The sequence below is a fragment of the Oculina patagonica genome, chromosome 13 (assembly GCF_052425735.1).
Source record: "Oculina patagonica isolate OP01 chromosome 13, crgOcupat, whole genome shotgun sequence".
NCBI classification, from domain to species: Eukaryota; Metazoa; Cnidaria; class Anthozoa; order Scleractinia; family Oculinidae; genus Oculina; species Oculina patagonica.
Window position 1 is genome coordinate 361,767 of NC_135770.1, and position 14,489 is coordinate 376,255.

At 39.7% G+C, this 14,489-nt stretch overlaps 1 protein-coding gene across 1 annotated transcript; it reads left to right on the forward strand.

Moving 5' to 3' along the window:
* The first annotated feature begins 1,295 nt into the window (after positions 1-1,295).
* Positions 1,296-14,281, forward strand: LOC144635299 (L-asparaginase-like). Its single transcript, XM_078494408.1, has 12 exons — positions 1,296-2,133; positions 2,228-2,393; positions 3,741-3,978; positions 5,428-5,511; positions 6,151-6,277; positions 6,392-6,504; positions 7,003-7,188; positions 8,295-8,408; positions 9,073-9,192; positions 9,430-9,525; positions 9,984-10,334; positions 10,761-14,281. Exons 1-12 carry the CDS (start codon positions 2,055-2,057, stop codon positions 10,941-10,943), a joined length of 1,857 nt encoding a protein of 618 aa, XP_078350534.1. The 5' UTR covers positions 1,296-2,054; the 3' UTR covers positions 10,944-14,281.
* Positions 14,282-14,489: the final 208 nt, after the last annotated feature.

The following is a 14,489-nucleotide window of genomic DNA, read 5'->3' on the forward strand; positions in this document are numbered from 1 at the left end:
CTTTAGATTGACATTTCTGCTCTTCAATCCTAAGAAAACTCATCAAATATAATTTCCCTCTTTCGGTCATACATTGAGTTCTACCTTTACCTCAGAGCCGAGTGTAAACGAGGCTTTGCAAATCGAAAGTGTAAATGTTTCTCTCGATGAATCAGAACCGCCTGAAAAAAGAAAGGCAAAAAAGTACGACTCCAGACCGGCAGAGTTCTTTCATTGAAATGTGGGAAAAAGTATGGAACAGCACAACGTTAGATTTGAACAAACAAACGCCACAGTTGACATTTTTAAAGATTTGGCATCAAAATAATTGTCTTTATCTAATCGTTTATCTTCTGTTATTAAATTGTTGTTATTCATGCCACAAAGGTCACCCCTTTCAATACAAAGTTGTGCAAAAGTCACGTAGCAATCATAGTCTTTTTTAGGATGCTCGTTTTTTGTTCAACCTTTTTCAACGCAATTCTCCAACGAACTTTCAACATGCCAAATGCTCGTTCCACTACAGATCGTAGCGCACCGAACTTTAGGTTTTAAACTTTCGCTGCTCCTGAGTCAGGCGGCATCCGATCACAAAACAAATGTTAACATGGCGGGAAAATTCCGCGGCCTCACAAAGCAAATGTTGACATGGCGGGAAAAATATTGACATGGCGGGAAAATTTGGCGGCCTCAGAAAGCAAACACGCATGGAATGCAGTTCTCCCCCTGTAGAATTATCTCGTGTCGTCATGACAACGTCGTCATGACGACACGAGACAAAAAAGAGTGTATCTAAAGCCTGAAAAAGGTACTCCTTTCGGGCGGAGCCTCCCCGTATAGGCCATTATAAGGAGTACCCCCCGGGGTTTATATACCTACAGTGAGGCAATGGTACCCCTTTTGGGCGGAGCTTCCTCGTCTAGTCAGGGATAATCCCTCGAGTTTCAGGCCCATAGTTGGTTGAGTCGGTAGCGCCGGGTGTGTGAGGCTCGTTTCTCTCGCCTCTATAGATGTGGCAATGAAAAAAAAAAATCATCGTTTTAGTAAGCAGTGCCTGGCGTAAATTTAAAGTTCAAGCAAGCAAACCGTGTACGATCTCCCACCGGTATACGTTGGATCAACTGAGTGATCTAATCGGTTTGACACATAGAAAACTGAAATTGAAAAGCAGAGTCCGATACAACGTAGAATGAGAGAATTAGTTTAGTACTATATTTCGGCTGGCCAAACCAGCCTTCTTCAGGAAGGTACAATGGAGTTTTCTGGCGTAAAGGCGGGGCAGTGAACTAAATCCTGCGGCCCGATTGGCTACCCGAGCGGACAGTCCAGAAGGGGGGTATCACATCCCAGTTCCCAATTCACCCCTTCAGGCCCCTCTTTATCCCATATAACATGTCTTTTATTGACCAAGCTTGTGCAGTCAAGATGGTTGAATATTGTCCTTGTTCTTTATCTGCCAGTACGTCTCGGTGATTAAACATGCGAAAACCCAGGACTGCTCACGAGCGCGGGGAAAGAACGGCGAGAGATCTGGATGCCAGCGCAAAACGGGAGGCGCGATGGGGTAGGGGGCGGGGAGCGAAATTCTCCCGCTTTTTTTAAGGTTGAAAAATAGAGAGGCCTTGGACAGTCTAGCGAAAACCTGGATCTCACTTGTCCAGTTTCTTGTTAGTCAGCGGCCTATGCTAGTCCCACCAGGCTCGGTACGCCTCCTACACACCCACTTATCCGCCCTTTTGTCACGGGGCCGATTTTCACTTTATCGATATTGGCTTTACTCCAGATCGCTCAGTTTTCTGCAAACATTTGCTACCGACGTGAAGATCTGTAAAGTTCCTGTCAAAAAAAATGAGAATTATTAAAGCCTACATAACCTACATTTTTATGAAATAAACAGAATTCTAATCATAATCCCCCGAAAACAATACAAGCGAAAAGCGACACAAAATCATCAGTGATGCAAAGCGGCCGGCACGTGACACGTGAGAATGTTGATGCCTTCAGCTTTGGCGGACGATGCCTGTAAACAGTGAATAATTATTTGCACTTATCCGAAGATCCTGGAAGGCTCCACAATGGCAAAGCAAATACGAGAAACGAGGGTATTAGTTTTATACACGGGAGGAACTATTGGCATGAAAAAGACAGAAGGAGGTAAATATATTCGATCCACTGGCGTGACGAGCTCGGTGTCAAAATGGAACTAGAATCATTGATGACGATCGATTTGTTCTTCAATTGTGTTTAGGGTATCAGCCGAAAACTGGTTTCCTCCAGTCGCAAATCAAACGTCTTCCTATGTTGTACGATGAAGAATACACGAAGATCGACGACCAAACAGAAAGATCTACAGCTACCTACTGTGAGAACATCAACAAAACAGCGACCACTTCCTTGGAGGAATTAGCGATGCCGTAAGTCTCTTGTATTGTGTTGTGTGAGTCTCTAGACTGTTTGATGAAGAATTTGTTTTCTTTTTTATGGCAGAACTTTTGTTTGTGTTAGTGCTGACAAATAGAGTGCGCGAGTTTACCACGAGCCGTTCAGTTCAAGAACATTTATTGACCAACTAACAACATACAATACAGCATGTTTAAGTCACTGGATTAATGTTATGTAACTATTAACTGTGTTGACATTGCCTCTACAGAATCAACTACTGTTTAAATTGTTTGCTAACTTTTCAACTTTCAACTGGTATAAACATCAACGTGACGATGCTATTATCTTAGCAAAATAATATCGACGGTCGAACGAAGATTAGACGACGAGCGTTCATATTGTGACTGTGGAAATGAGTTTTTAATAAGAAATTTAATTTAAAAATTCGAAATTCTTTAGTTTTGTAGGAGTATGTGCTAGAATTTCATAAAAAGAAACCGCCATGTATTCTGTAGTTATGCCGCCAGTTTTGCTTGCAGAGATCGTAGCTCATGAATTATTGAGAACTGTAAAAAAAGTAAACATTGTAATTTGAACTTGCAAATTGATGGTCAGGTTTCCATGCAAGGCTTCACTCTTGTATTAACTTTCTATATCTGTCTTTTTGTATATTGTTTATCAAAAATGAAATGCTGATGATATTTCTTATCATAGAAACTTAATAGAATAAAAGTTACAATTTCTTAAGAGTTTTGAGATATATACCAGAATCTTGGTTGAAACAAAGACTGAGAAAAACTTTCACACTGTTCCCATTATATCTGCAACAGCATAACTAATTGACAATAATGTACCCCAAGAACAATATTTTTCGTAACAAGTTCGACCACTAGTACTGGAAAATTTATTAAAATGTACTGAGGGGTGACACTTGTAGTAGACTATGTTGAGGGAACTACAAGTCACTAATTGCTGTACAGACACAGGTTGGCACTGGTGAGGCCCTGCCAGGGGGGTTCCTGTGTCGCTTGTCTGAATTTAAAAATGTGCCGTGTCGCTGTTTTTATCGCTCTTTATGTCGCTGTCGGTAATTAAATTAAAGAAAAATTGCTTGTCCTTGTCGGAATTTAAGTTTTTCCATAAGGGTTGTCGTTTGTCGGGATTTTATTAGTATGCTGTCGCTACTTTTTGGGCCATGTCGCTTGTCGGAATTTACCCTGGCAGGGCCTCACTGGTTGCATGATGACCTAAAAATAGCTTAGAGATTATTAGAGATGTATCAGTTGCAATTTGAGCTCAGACAAAAATAACTTGGCACAATTTATGCATTTATAGTGTGAATTAAATTAAACTATTTAGTTATGTTTATTGATCAACAGCATATCATCACATGGAGTTCGAGTGTTGTACTATATCAAAGAATATTGCCCAATTAAAGACTCATCTAATATGACGATCAGTGACTGGATAGAAATAGCACTGGACATTAAAGGCAATTACAGTAACTATGATGGATTTGTGGTGATACATGGCACAGATACTATGGCTTATAGTGTGTCTGCCTTGTCGTTCATGCTGGAAAACCTTGGAAAGTCTGTTGTATTTACTGGATCACAGGTATGGTGACCTTTATCTTGTCAGTCAGTCAGTCAGTCAGTCAGTCAGTCAGTCAGTCAGTCAGTCAGTCAGTCAGTCAGTCAGTCGGTCAGTCGGTCAGTCAGTCAACCAGTCAGTCAGTCAGTCAGTCAGTCAGACATGAAAAAATAAAGTACCTTCTTAAACTAGATAATTATGCTACCTCTAGAATCATAGCTAAATATATCTTCCTAATGTTTCAAAAAAGAAAAGAAATTTTAAATTGAAAGTTATATCAATAAATAGTTGTATAATTAATAGTCCAATAATTACCGTAAACGTTTGCATTGTAATTTCATTGTTTGTTATTAAGTAATTTGTTAGCATAGTTTTTTTTTTTTTTTTTTTTTTTTTTAATTAATACTTTATTGACACTCAAAATAATACAAACAGAGTATATAACAGTTTTAAATAACATCAATGTTAGCAAAAATAAACTTAAATACACATAGAACAAGGAAAAAAAAAGATACAACATAGGAAACGATTGAAAAGCGGTAATTTTAAATATATATTAATGTATCGGCTAAAAGGAAAAGGAAAAAAAAAAAAAAAACAAGGAAAAAAAAAGAAAACGAGATTCAAGGATATCTAAACGTAAATACTTAAAAGTTAAAGGAAATTCTTCCACTGCTTATTAAATTCTTCCAGTTGTTTATTTTTTATGGCAATTTGCCTAATGGTATCAATCCTGATACCGAAGAAAGGGGGAAAGCTGTCAAAATTTATATTAGTTTCGTCTTGAAAGCAGCAGAATATAAAGTATTTAGCGACAAGTGTAGCGGTGTTATAGCATAGTTGCTATAACACCTTTATTGTAACTAGACCAATACCTCCCTTTGGAGTGTAAGGCACAATAAAGATTTACTGTTACTGTTAGTCAGTCAGTTGTCGGTCGGTCGATCGGTCGGTCGGTCGGTCGGTCGGTCGGTCGGTCGGTCGGTCGGTCGGTCGGTCGGTCGGTCGGTCGGTCGGTCGGTCGGTCGGTCGGTCGGTCGGTCGGTCGGTCGGTCGGTCGTCGGTCGTCGTCAGTCAGTCAGTCAGTCAGTCAGTCAGTCAGTCAGTATCTGTATCACATAAGGCCTTCACAAGAGATCACCACTGGCTTTGAAAGAAAGATGGTTTTCTTTCAGTTCCTTTTTGGTAATATGGCCTGGATGGATTCTCCAGCCTCATGAAAGAAGAAGGGGTGGACGTAGTGCTAGCAATCTAATCCTATAAGAAATTGTTACAGAAACCACTCTTTACTTGTAGGGCATTTTTTCTGCTGATTTTAAAAACAGGCAGTGTAAAAACACAGTGTGCTTAAGTTTAAAGAAATGGCTGGACAAAACCTTCAGTCATGTACTTCAAATATTACATTTGTTGATGTTTCTAGCTACTAGGTTCTGTGGAAGGTTCTTCTAGTTTTATTTCATCTGTATTGACTAGGTGCCAATTTATGAGCAGAGAAACGATGGACGTGATAATCTCTTGGGTGCCTTAGTTATAGCAGGGCATTATGTCATTCCAGAGGTCAGTAGGAATTGTTTTGCTGCAATTTACGATGTACCTTTCTTTTTGTTATTAAATTTAAAATCTTTATTTAATCTAAGGGACCGGTCAGTGATATCCAAGTCGGAAGTTGCTGGTATGAACTGCTGATCAGTCTAAAAAGGACTATTCCCACCAGTCCCTTACAAGCGCGAGTATAAATAAGAGATCTGCATCTCATTTCTGCCCAGTTAGCATGCAAATCCGGGCTGTTGTAGCCAAGACCTGTTGTTTATTCCATCAGTGCTTGCCTCTCTGTGTTACAGTGCTTTTTATTTTCCCTCCCTCCCTTGCCCTTTCCATTTCCGCTTCCAACTCACAAAAAAAAAAAAAAAAACTCACTAAAGGTTAAAAGCATGGTAGCTGATATCTCCATCTCTTAGCGAGCGTGAAAGGGACTCTGACTCATGAATGGTATGCTTTTCATTTCAGAGTAAAATAAGAAAGTAAATAAATAAATAAATGGAAAAAACTAATTTATTGCAAGTTACAGTTCAGTTCTGACAGCACAACTTTTGTAACTATGGTTATACCTCAATATTAATTTTACCCTTGTAAATGTAGCAACATTTTAGAGGATTTGGCTTAATATTTTTGAAGGTGTTTTTTTTCCTACATTAGGTGACTCTGTATTTTGCTGGATGTCTGTATCGGGGAAACCGTTCCACTAAAGTGAGTGCTGGAAGCTTTGATGCTTTTGATTCTCCAAATCTCCCTCCACTGGTCACCATGAAGGTAAAAATTGAAGGTAAGAAATTTCAAGTTAGTTAATGCCACAGTAATGACCCGATATGCCTCGTCTAAACTCATATGACAGTGCACCTTTTACTAAAACTTCACTTTCAACTTGTTTTTCTTGCAGTCCAGTGGGATGCTATATTTCGGTCAAACAATGGCAGCAAATTTTCAGTTCATACCAACATGAATCCTAACATTGGTCTTCTAAGGCTCTTTCCTGGCATAACAGCTGAAACTGTAAGTCACTGGGCTCTTGGTCATGTTGTTCTGATCTTTATCTCAATTGAGGCATGGTGGCCTGCTGGATTCAGGATCAAATGGTCGGGGCACAAGCCCTGGCTGGCCTGGGGTCACCATGTCGTGTTCTTGGGCAAGACACTTAACTCTCACAGTGCCTCTTTCCAGGAGTGTAAATGGGTACCTGCAATAAATTGCTGGGGCATGGGACAGAATGTTGGCCGGGAGTAGCCTGTGATGGACTTGCATGCCACCCAGGGGTAGTAGCAATACTCCTAGCCTCTTCATGATACAGAAACCACAGTTAGGCACCAAGGGTTATCAAAAGGCTTTTCTTCTTTTTGATCTTTGTCTGTTAGTCAGAAACTTAAATTTCGACATCTGAGTACATCAGTCTTGTGATAGATCTAGACACATTTTTAAAAGTATTTTTTATAATGTAAAATCATCCTTATTTGTAATTTTTGTGACACTGTCTATTTATCACTTATGAAACAGGTGCGCGCATTTCTGAAGCCCCCTATGTTGGGTGTGGTCCTGCAGACGTATGGGTCTGGTAATGCACCTAACAACCGAGATGATCTTATTACTGAAATAAAGAAAGCCACTCGGCATGGTGTGTTGATCATCAACTGCACTCAGTGTCTTCATGGCCCAGTAGTTGATCAGTATGCCACAGGAAAGGTGAGATCCCCTATACATATGCATGTATGTCAAACTGTTCAGAGTCTAACGGCATTTATTGGAAAAGCAATTAATATAATGCATTTTCTCTGCCAAATTTTGTGCAAAATTTAACATTGATAGAAGAATCAACTTTTTCCAAGAAATACATCTACATTATTTACATTTATTAAAATGATAACATCTTTATAGACATCACATCAACTGTTAAAAGTAGATACAAAATAAAAAGAAAATGTACATATGCATAAATTAGATATAAAAATACTTAGTTACAATTTACTTGTTTACATGCTTTCCTAAATTTAATTTAAAATTCACTAAGTCTGATCTGCGGGCAGTGAGTTCCACTCTGTTATTGATCTAGGAAAAAAGAGAACTTAAAAACTTCCTTAGATACTTTTGGCATCCTATACTTAAAAGCATGGCTATTGCGTGTTCTTTTTTCACTGTTTGGTAGTATGGAGTTTAGAGTATGGAGTATAGTTCGGAGTTAAGAGATCTGAGACCATGGTGTAATGAGACCATTGTATTGAATTGTGTAAACCTTTTATTTATTTAAACCCTTGCCACTGCCTCTATCAGTCGTTTTAACTAGTAGCGGGGGCAAGCAACTTTGTAACTATATATGTAAAACAAATTAAGGTCAAGGTCATGGTGGCTGAGTAACCCTTTCCACTGTCCAGTATGAAAATGTTAACAAAACCTACTATGTGATCAAGCAGTCTGTATTTGAGTCCCTGGACGCACAAGGTCATTGTGTTGTGTTGTTGAATTGGACAAGACCCTTCACTCTCACTGTGCCTCTCTCCAGCCAGGAGAAATTGTTGGGCAACGTGACAGAATGCTCAAGGAAGTAACCTGTAATGAAATAACATCCTAGCTCCTTCTTGCCGCAGAGTTAAGCACCAGGGGCTATCAGCCACTTGAGCTTTAAAGACTTTAAGTACTGATCAGCATTATCCAGCATGTGAAGAATTGAAGTTTTTAGAGTTGAGATTTGTTGTATTAAAGAAGACTGCGCAGGACATTCACATGACAAAAATTGAGGACTTATACCTTTTGTTATGACCATTACCTTTTGATGATTTTTTTCTCTCTATCAGGTTTTATTAGATGCAGGGGTGATACCTGGCTCAGACATGACTCCTGAAGCTGCTCTTACCAAACTCTCCTATGTGCTGGGAAAGACAGATCTAAGCTTGAACCAGAAACAAGAGGTATTCTCTACTATAATCAAATAAGCTTTCCACAGAATTTATTTATTTACAACAATATTTAGTGGCTTAAAATTTAGTGAGAATGAGAAACTGTATGAGAAAGGTATGATGCTGTTTGTTGGATTTTAGTCAAAGCCCACTGCCTAAAGGAATTTCTTCCTTTCCTTTTTTACTGACCACAGTCATTGTCTCAAAGTGAGCTTTTTCTGCAAAATTGTTTAGATGATCTGGAAAAGGCTAGGAGATGATCTGCAATATTAACAACTATTCACCGAAGTGGAGGTGTCTAGTGGTGAATGTTTTCCGAGCCGTGAAGTAGAGAGGGGAATAGCAAAGGATATTCATAGTTTAAGTAGCCAATTAGTGCGTGCCAAAAACAAATGCAAATCAGTTGCAATTTAAACCCACAAATTGAACTTGTTCAAAATGTGTAAAAACGTGCATAAAGAAAGTCACAGCTGTTTTTGGTTTTGCTGCTGATTGGCTGAAACAAACAAAACAAAACAAACAACTAAGAAACCAGCATGTTTGCTCTAGTTGGTTAAGACCAAGCACAAATCTAGAGCCCACATGTAATGTATGAATTTGTTCAGAGGGTAGAATGAAAAGTTCCGTGTTATGATTGATTTGTCTTTCATAGTCTTTTTAATTTGTTTCTTGTCAGTTGATACGAAATAACATTCGAGGAGAACTCACTGTGGCTCATACCAGGGAACAGTTCTCTCTCAAAGATAACTCATTTATTGCTGCCGTGGCCTCTTCACTGCAGATCAGCTCCAGCAAGGTGAGCATCTCTTACACTTAATTTATTGAGTATGATCGATGGATATTTTCTCCTCACAATCTCCACGCATTGTTAGGTAGGCATGCGATCAACAGAATAACCAATGATAAGATTTTGCATTCTCTCAATTAAGACATTTTTATCAGGTTTGCAGATGATAACATCGTTTGTTGAATTAAAAACTCACTCGCTAACCTTAGACTGTGGCAACATTGCTACCATGTTATGCTTCTTCAGGAGATGAAATATATCAGACAAGCCCTCCTTCCAGTGTTAATGAGCTGTGCAGCAAGTGCCGGAAATGTAAGGACCCTGCAAGAACTTCTCAATCAGGTAAACTACTGGCGCATGTCACAATGTAGTTGCAGTGGTAGCGGAACATGTAACAGCGACTCTGATTAGCTATGCAGTCGGTTTGCATGAGGCTGTGGGAACGTGGGTATGACGTATCATTACGTTTAGTTGGCCCCGTTACATTTTGTGGGTCTTATTGAAAATGACCACTTCTTGTTTTAATAATTATTGTCTGATGTAACACTCGAGAAAACTTAAAAGGAATCGTAATCTGGAGTGAACCCTAGCCAGCAGTAAACCTTTAGATTTTCTCAAACTTTGTTCTTTTTGCACCATGCACCCTATGCAAACACGAATCTCTTTCTTCAAAATCATCAGTTTTTTGAACCAAATTCATTTTAAGACAACAACAGTCGATCGACTTTGGTCAAAAGTATGGCCGTAGAGCTCAAAAACCATCCCACTTTAGAATAACACGGTTCGATTGTGATCCTCAGGGTGCTGATGCAAATGCCACTACAGATTATGATGGCCGAACTGCTCTTCACATCGCGTGTGTGGAAGGCAACTCTGAAGCTGTCAAATTTCTACTGCAACATGGCGCCTCGACGCAAGTGAGAGACAGATTCAACAGTTCTCCTCTAGACGACGCCATTAAATTTCGGCATAAAGAGATTGTCAAAACGCTTCGGAAGGCTGGCGCAGAGCTGATGAAAACTACCATGGAAACCGCTGTTGAACTGTGCCGCTTGGCGGCAAAAAATCGTGTGGATGACTTGCTGGTGTGGCAGCTAGCAGGGGTGGATTTAAATGCTTGTGATTACGATAAAAGAACACCTCTTCACGTGGTGAGTACAGGCTTGAAATATTTCTGTGTCCCGTTAAGCCTCCGTAAACAGTGACATGCGTTTCTTGGCGCGCTCAATTCTTCATTCGCTTGAGACACGCTCGAGACATACTGATGACGTAGCTTTACACAGGCCAGTGGAGTGTCTCTGATTAGTTAACAACCAATCAGAGACACCGTACGGATCCCTGTGGAGGGGTCCTGTTGAGTACTTTATCAGTTTGGAATTTTTCAGATCGATTCCCAGTCACTTCTCGAGCGGAAGCAAAATTGAGCGCGTAAAGACAGACATCCGTTTACTCTTGCTATCTTCTTTTCAAACAGCCATACACTTCGTTTGTTATTCCATTACTTTTGACCCCTGTACGTTTTTGAAGTTGTTTATGTGCTAACCAGTCCTCATGTCTTTTCTTATCCTCTGTGTCAGGCTGTTTCTCGTAACAATGTCGAGACAGTTGCCTTCTTGTTGGAGCATGGAGTCAATCCATACCTTCGTGACGTTTTTGGCAGCACACCATTGGACAATGCTAAGTCATATGACTTGGAAAACATTATCGGTATGTTGGAAGAATACTGCGGGAAAAAACAACTGAGTATTCTCTCTTCATAGTGCGAAAAAGTTTTGGAAGAATGAATTTAATACGTACCTTAAGAATCTTGTGCGAGTACGACAGTTGACGATGAGCTTTTGGCCACGAATATGAAGCAATTTTTGGCGGAGAAAATATGGTAGCCACCGTCATATTACTGCCGGATTTTGCGAAATCTAAAAGGCGAAACTTAACGGCGCGTTCACAGCGGCCAACCGTTTTACGGCGAACAATTTCCCGCCAAATCTGCCTCCTACAAACGTCTTATGTAAAACTAAGACGTTTCTCTGACAAAATTCTTGCGCATTTTCGCTGTACGACCCCTCAAGCATGTATTTGCTTTAAAACAGATCGTGATTAAATAAAGGTTTTTTATTATTATGTAAAGTATACCAAGACCGGAAATGGCGTTCGATTTTGTTTCGATTTCTGTGTTTGACTGCTGTGAAACTCACGCGTGTATTAAAAGCAGTGTAAAAAACTGCGATAGACATTGTTGTTTTTCTTCCATTGCTGTTATTGTGTTTTTTTTTGTGAAATATGAAAGTACGAGGTAACCATTGAGTGAGAATGAATGTTATTCTTGGCTAGAAAACCGCGGTGGCCGTGTTCATATCACTGCCGTTTTTTTTTAAATTAACAATTGATTCATACTTTAGCGTGCACCATCGAGTTATGGAGCACGCAGAAAGTTTGGACAGCTCGAAAGAAGCGTAAGAGTTGCCCGAGGCGATAGCCGAGGGCAACTCTAGCTTCTTGAGTGCTCTCCAAACTTCCAAAGTGCTCCATAACTCGATAGTCCACAGCTTAAAGCATGAACCAATTGTTTTGAAACATTGCCGGTTGAATTGTGCATCAAAACCGACGCGAAAAAAAAAAAACTAACTGGATTTATGACCGTGTGAGAAAACAAACATAGCGAGCTAAACATGCAAAGAGCAGATTCGTTTAGGGTTAAAAGAGTAAAAAAGTTCTGTTTTACGCCTAGTTTTTAATATTTTCTGGACCGATTTCATTCGTGGTTGCCTTGTAGAAGGGCTGTAATGAAAATCAACGTTTTTCTTTAGAAAACGGTGGTTGGATGTCGTTCGCTGAATTGCGGTCGAAATGTTAACAGAGCCGTTGACGCTTTGGTGTACGGCTTAAAACGCAAAAAACTCTCGTTTGGTTGATTGTTTTAATTCCATCGAACTGTTGTAATTCATGGTTGGCCGATTCTTCCACGTTAGGGCCGTGAAAAAATGTTTTTCGCCCTTCGAGACTCGCGCGTTTTTTGTGTTTGTTGTTTGTCAGTTTGAATGAAGAAAAGCACACACACAGAACTCACAAGATTGACGGCGAAATTGAATATATTTTCCCTTTCGCTCTCCGTTGCATAATAAGAAGCAGCTTACGTTGAAGCTCGTATCCTTGAAAAAAATATTGAAAAGATTCACTTTCCATAAACCAAAGGTAAGATTGAGAGAGCTTTATTCAGTGAAATTTTCACTCGTCGATTACGTCATCAGCGTGCTCCATCGGGATTTTGAGCAAGCTTACGTATACTGAATTTGATTGCGCGGCTCTGCTAGCAATGTTATAAAAAAATAGGGATTTTTCACGTCATTCTTTAAAAATGTGCGTCAATCTCGAATCGTGGTCGTACTCGCACTCGAAATTAATGCACTTAATAATTTCACCATAAATCACCTTTTTATTTGTGTACATTTAAAGTTATTATAGCAAAATTTTCATTTGAGCCATAAAGGGCTATTTACCGTCAACCAGAAACTTGCGTACAGACATCTCCTTGGGAGGAAAAAGAAAACGCCTGCACGCAAAGCGCCAACTGCCAGCGCTCTGGGCTTCAGTATTTTGTCGGAGAAGAGAGTATAATTTAAGGATTCTGAATAGAGTATTCTGAAATATTTTAAGAATTGCGAATAGGACTAAACGTACTTAATCAAAATTAAATCAAACCTCAGTTTTTATTTGCACAACGAACAGTCCATTGTTTTTCTCATGCTCAGTCGCGCAGGCGAGCACACGAGAAGAGCACTTTCCACGAGAGCTTGTGCATCGGGTCTCCTCGCATTAGAGCACGCGAGAAGAGCACTTTCCACGAGGACTTGTGCATCGGGTCTCCTCGCATTAGAACACGCGAGAAGAGCACTTTACACGAGAGCTTGTGCATCGTGTCTCCTCGCATTAGAGCACACGAGAAGAGCACTTTCCACGAGGGCTCGTGCATCGTATCTCCTCGCATTCGAGCACGCAAGAAGAGCACTTTCCACGAAGGCTAGCGCATTCGAGCACGCGAGAAGAGTACTTTCCACGAGTGCTTGTGCATTGCGCTTTCTCGCGTCCTCGCCTGAGAGAAAAGAGATTACCTTTAGTATAGTATTCGTTGTATAAAGCACGTGGACTTTTTTTTTATAAAATAGGGTTTGGGGTGTATAATCCGAGGGAATTACACCGTTATTGCCATTTCTTAGTAAGGGGTTGAGAAAAATTGTGCCATATATTTCGGGGCTTATTTTCCGAAGCAGGCGATAATTCAGTAAGATGTAAAAATAAGTGACGCTATTTATTTTATATTTATTTTATCTGGATTTGTAAATCTCATTTGAAAAAGGTGAGACTAATCTGTTCACGTTCCAGCTTAAAAAATGGACGAAAATTATGTTAAAATATGGTTTCTGGGGCGTATTAAAAATATATTTTCACTTTTGAACTAACACCGCTTCAGGGTTGGGTAGATCGAAAGGCAATTCTAGTTACAAGTAGAGTGTGTAATTTCTAGATTGCCTGTAAATATTTTTCAAATGTTACAAATAGTTATACAGAAGTACCTAGTTTACCATAATGCTTCCGTTGAACGCCTGGGTCGCTAATTTAGTTTTAGGAGCTCTAAAGAGCTTTCATTTAACAAATAGATTCCATTTTGCCGTGCATCTGTTCAGTTATAGATCACAAATGACGTCAAAATGTGGTAAGAACAAAAAAAGTGGCCCACGAGCCGGAAGGCGAGTGGGTCACTGTTGTTCTTACCACATTTTGACGTCTTCTGTGATCTATAACTGAACAGACCCACGGTAAAATTGAATCTATTTGTTTTATATAATAAAACTCTGATTTGTACTATGAACTTTGATCACGCGCGCGAGTCACACCACCGCGTGACGTCATCTATGCGTCTGTACTCTGATAGATCATAAGTAAGAACCAATCAAAATGCGCGTCGAATTCAGGTTATTATATAAAGATGGATAGAAACTGTATAAAAGTGTCAAAACCTTATAGCCTTGGAGAGTCCCATACTAATTTGGGGACACGAAATAATTACCTAGAAAAATAATAAAAAAGTTTTTAAGAACTATTGGAACCAATTCAGTTGATTAAGACTAATTAATTATGACTTCACGTTGTACAATGCCAAATTCCCTCTTTGATGATGTTGATGATGAATATGATGACAATTATGATGACAACAGGGGAGGGGGGGGGGAGTAAGAGCCTTCCTTTGATACACGACTCAAAAAGTGGTCATAGCGGTGCTGGGCAGTAGCTATCGAATGGTTGCTAAG